Genomic DNA, 4786 nt, shown 5'->3' on the forward strand with positions numbered 1-4786 from the left:
AGCACACACTGACTCAACACCACTCAGGGCTTCTGGGCTCTCCCACAAGGACAACAAAGGCAGAAGTATCTAGAGAGAAACTTTCCAAGCACGAGGACAAGAGACAAATAACACTTATGTCCTATTTGATTATGTGACTGTTGGCTGAGTTTAGCTCTGTGACACGTGCCTCTGAAGCATGTTACTGTATTGCCATCAGGGGTAACTGGAAAGCCATTCATCTACGTGACTTTCCCTCTTCTGTTTTGATCAAACTGCCCACTACCTTATTCCTAAAAAGAGTAAAACATATATGACTTAAAGAAAACATTAGTTTCCAAATTAAAAAAATACAACTTGGTTTTATTTCTATGAAATCTTTATAGATAATTTATAAGTATGAAAGGGTTTAAATACAATCACACCACCATTGATTTAATAAAGCTCCTCCGAGATCTTGAGACCGAAGAGACACTTGCTGTTTGAAGACATATAAGGCGCTGTGCAGTCGGCTATTTCTTTCGGGACACAGTTCACTGTGATTCACATTTGTCAGACTCCTCCTCCTCAAACTCCACTAATGGTGCATGTCTGTTGGCTTGGGCTCCTTCACTGAAAAACACCTTTTTTATCCTGCCGTCCTTTGGAGCTTTTATGGTATGCTGCAGGGACAGAGATAACAATGGTAGTCATGCCAGGCACACACCAAGCCAGGCACACAGGCATGAAAACACAGCTAACACCTTCAGTGCTTTTTAGTGTCTCTGTTTATACATATCTCCATCTAGCAAAAAAGTGGAAACACTTTTACAGGGTTTTATTTATTTACTTACTTATATTTATTTACCTTGTTATATTTATTTTACAGTGTTTTATTTACTTTTATTGAGAAGGGTCAATACTGAGCAATACTGAAGGTCTTGTTTACCTAGAGGTCTCAGCCTGGTTTGACATCAGACTCTCATGTGGGAAGCTTACATGGAGTACTAGGATTCAGGGTACAGCTCAGGGTACATAAAGATGCGAGGATCAATCCCAGAATGACAGCATAATGCTGACTGCTGGGCCTTACTGGAGGAGGTTCTATATCAACTTGTCTCTGGAAGCAGGTCTACAAAGTTTCCAAAAGTGAATGTAGCACTTGCCCAGGGCTAGGAGCCACTGGCCCATAGTCTACTCCTTGCCATTCTTAATTCAGCTTTAGGAAATAATGGCAGAGAGTCATCTGGGTCACTGCTGACGATAATCTCATTAAGTTTAGAATGACAGCTATGGCCTCACAAAATGAAATTGCATTTCTAGAAGAATGGCTGCTTTAGCTTCTTTCAATTAATACGCATCCAGTTCATGACCCTTATAGCATTTAAATTATTAAATATGTTAACCCATTCAAATAACGCAAACAACTAGGCCCGGTTGTTCCCAAGGTTCACTTGGCAGCTGAACTTGCGACTTTACATACCTCCATCTTCATGGCAATCATAACCACCAGAGAGTCCCCAGCTTTTACTCTGTCTCCAGCTCTCACATACACCTAGAGATGGAGAGATGCATTGATGTGTTTCACAAACACCTAGAGATTGAGAGATGCATTGAAAGCCTACATGTCTGTGTTATTTGCCAAAGACAGATAGAAGTACCAGGTAAACTGGAGACTGCTGTCCGCCCAGCATGGCTGGCACTGGTGAGTGTGTATATGAGTGTGTTAGGCTGCATCTCAGGTTAGGATCTAGCTGCACTGGATTCAGATGAATGGATTTTTATATAACTTGGTACTGCTTTTTTTTTTTTCATGAATGTAGAATCAGGACAGCCACACATGTCTGATACATGGAAATGACACAGAGAAGGACAAAACGACAGATACCTGTAAATGTCTAAAACAGGGTGGAGGATAAAGGTCCTGATGAGCTTTCTAGTTTAGGAGACCGATGGTCTTTTTAATTAATACAGTTATTAAAACAGTCTATAAAGACATCGCCAGGAGAGTTAGATCATACAGTCACAGGCACCAAGCATTGTTGGATGCTCCAAAGATCACCTTAAGCTTGGTGACGGTCCTTCGGTACAGCCTCCGAAACCAATGTGTGCGCAACTTTAGAGGTAAAATGAATGCTCTCTGCTGGCATTCCTCACTGGTATGAACTGAGATTGATCATCCTAAAAGCAAATCTAAGTCTGTCAGCTCACACAGTGGAGAACAGTGGGAGACTGTGATTATTTTCCTCTTTTTTGTGTGGGTTCCAATAATATACAGCTGAATTGAATTATTATTTCTATCTGTTGGTCTATCTATCTATCTATCTATCTATCTATCTATCTATCTATCTATCATCTATCTACCTACCTACCTACCTATCTTTGTGGTGCTGGTGAATGAACCGAGGACTTCACCCTATGTGAGGCAGGTTTTCTATCACAGAACCACATCTCTAACCACGATGGAATTGTTATGACTTACTGTACTAGGGAGACCAGGTATCTATCCCCACAGCAGTTACATCATCTTGCATCTGAATGTCTGCATTCTGCTGTAATTCATGTTGAAGTATTAAACCCAAGGTGATGTTTGGAGCTAGGGTTTCTCAAAGGCGATTAGGTCACCAGGGATTTGCACCATCACAGAGAAAGCCCACGAGAGGTCCTGTGGGATAAGACTGTCTGTCTGGTATGATACCAAGAAGACTTCTCACCAGCCAGATAGTCTGCTGGGGCCTTGCTCTGAGGTTTTTCTCAACCTCCAGAACCAGGAAGGATAAACATATGTAGTTTAAAGTCTGATGAGTATGGAGTCCTTGCTAGTAGTCCAAATGGACAAAGAGAGTAATGAATACCACCTGATTCTACCCTTAGACTATATCAAGCCATGTGGCTTTCTGGGTGTGGAGGTATGTTCTTGTAATTTCAGCACTTGGAGGACCAGGCAAGGCAAGTGCTCTAAGTCTGAAGTCAGGATGGGCTACACAGTGAAACCCTGTTTCAAAACCACAAAAACAACTTCCCCTCCAACCTGCACCCCACCCTGAGCCACATGGGTCTCCCCAATATCAGTCTTCTAACATTTATTTTAATGCAAATGCAATATGTCACTATTTCATAACAAAATTGTTTGTTGTTAAATTTCACATTAAAATGTTGACTTTCTAGATAATAAGATTCTGTTTGCATTCTTAAATACACATTCTGAGTTAGATGTGGCGGCATGCCCTGAGAGGTTGAAGGAGGTGGGTACCTTTGGCCCAGGAACTCAAGACCAGCCTGGGAAATAAGGCACTGTTAAAAGAAAAACTTCACTTATCTGAATACCTATTTTAATTTACCCTCTCCCTTTTTCTTTGGCACAGGGGATTGAATCCAAGTCCCCGAGCATGCTAAGCACATGCTCTACCACTGAGCCTTGCTCCTGGGTCAGCATTAGTTGTACTTTTTTTTGTACCCCTCTGGTTTCGGTGTGCCAAGTTGCTGAGATCACAGGCTCAAGCACCAGACAAGAAACACTGTACTGTGATGTAATCTTTTCGCTTCAAAATAGCAGCTTCAGGGCTACAGAGATGGCTCAGTGGTTAAGAGCACTGGCTGCTCTTCCAGAGGACCCAGGTTGGTTCTTCAGATATACATGGAAGCTCACAACAGTCTGTAACTCCAGTTGCAGGGGCTCCAATACCCTCTCTGTCCTCTGTGGGCACTGTACACATGTGGCGTTTAGACATACATGCAGGCAAAATATCCACATACATAAAATAAAATTAAAATACAGAAACAAATAAACAATGTCCTCCAACAGTTTTGGGGTGGTTTTCAGGTGTAGAGTTTTCAACATGTATGACTGAATTCAGATACATGCACCCCCCCAAAAAACCAGTAACTTTTATGAAAAAATAGGCAAATAGTTATTTGTATTGACAAAAGAGCCACTGTATTATAATCTTATTTTCTTGAAGTGAGTGATTCCCAGTGAGCACAATTTAGGAGGGGAGAGGATTACAAGGAATTGGACACGGTGAACTCCAAAAAGACATTTAATAGCCATTGCTGGCATCATTTGACAGATGCCCCCTGATTACCTTTTCAATGGTTCCAGTCATGGGTGCGATGGTGCCTCCCTGAGTTCCTTCTGCACTCACTGGAGACAAGTACTTGGGTACTGGAATGCCAACTTCAATACTGCCCTCCTATACACAACAGTGAACATAGGATCAAGATATTATCTCTTTGCCACTAGTCCAAGAGAGACTAGTTTCCAAGCTATTAGTAACTGCTAGCTGCCATCAACACCAGGTGCTAGTTAACATTAGTGCTCTTACCAGGTCACTAAGCCTTGCTCGGTCTCCTCTCCCATGACACAGAGGTCATGGTTTAAATGCCTGACCAAGGATTAGGAATTAAAGGACAGGACTGGAGGGGACGTGGTGGTCCTTTTCTGGAAGTGGTGGTTTTTGGTAGCATCTTTTTTTGGGGGGCAGGGGGTTTGAGGCAGGGTTTCCCTGTGCAGCCTTGGCTGTCCTGGAACTCACTCTGTCGACCAGGCTGGCCTCGAACTCAGAAATCTGCCTGCCTCTGCCTCCCAAGTGCTGGGACTAAAGGCATGTGCCACCACTGCCCGGCTGGTAGCATCTTTACTATGGACAGCACAATGTCCACTGAGAACCTTACACTTACATAGACACTTTGCCATTAATTTTCACAACTCTATAAGGTAGGCATGCTTACTAGTCAAGGTGACAGATGGTAGAACCAAATCCCAGAAAGGTTAACTGGACAAGGTCACACCCCTGCTGAGTTTCAGGACCAGAGTTTGATCCATGAC

At 42.7% G+C, this 4786-nt stretch overlaps 1 protein-coding gene across 1 annotated transcript in view; it reads right to left on the reverse strand.

Moving 5' to 3' along the window:
• Positions 1 to 313: 313 nt before the first annotated feature.
• Positions 314 to 4786, reverse strand: part of Mccc1 (methylcrotonoyl-CoA carboxylase 1) — a 46576-nt gene continuing 42103 nt past the window's right edge. The window contains exons 17-19 of the mRNA XM_031376616.1: positions 4044 to 4151; positions 1442 to 1513; positions 314 to 641 (exon numbers count right to left, since the gene is read on the reverse strand). Coding sequence (XP_031232476.1) covers positions 513 to 641; positions 1442 to 1513; positions 4044 to 4151 — 309 coding nt within the window. The 3' untranslated portion in view covers positions 314 to 512. The remainder of the gene's footprint in view (positions 642 to 1441; positions 1514 to 4043; positions 4152 to 4786) is intronic.

Source organism: Mastomys coucha, unplaced genomic scaffold (assembly GCF_008632895.1).
Source record: "Mastomys coucha isolate ucsf_1 unplaced genomic scaffold, UCSF_Mcou_1 pScaffold17, whole genome shotgun sequence".
NCBI lineage: Eukaryota > Metazoa > Chordata > Mammalia > Rodentia > Muridae > Mastomys > Mastomys coucha.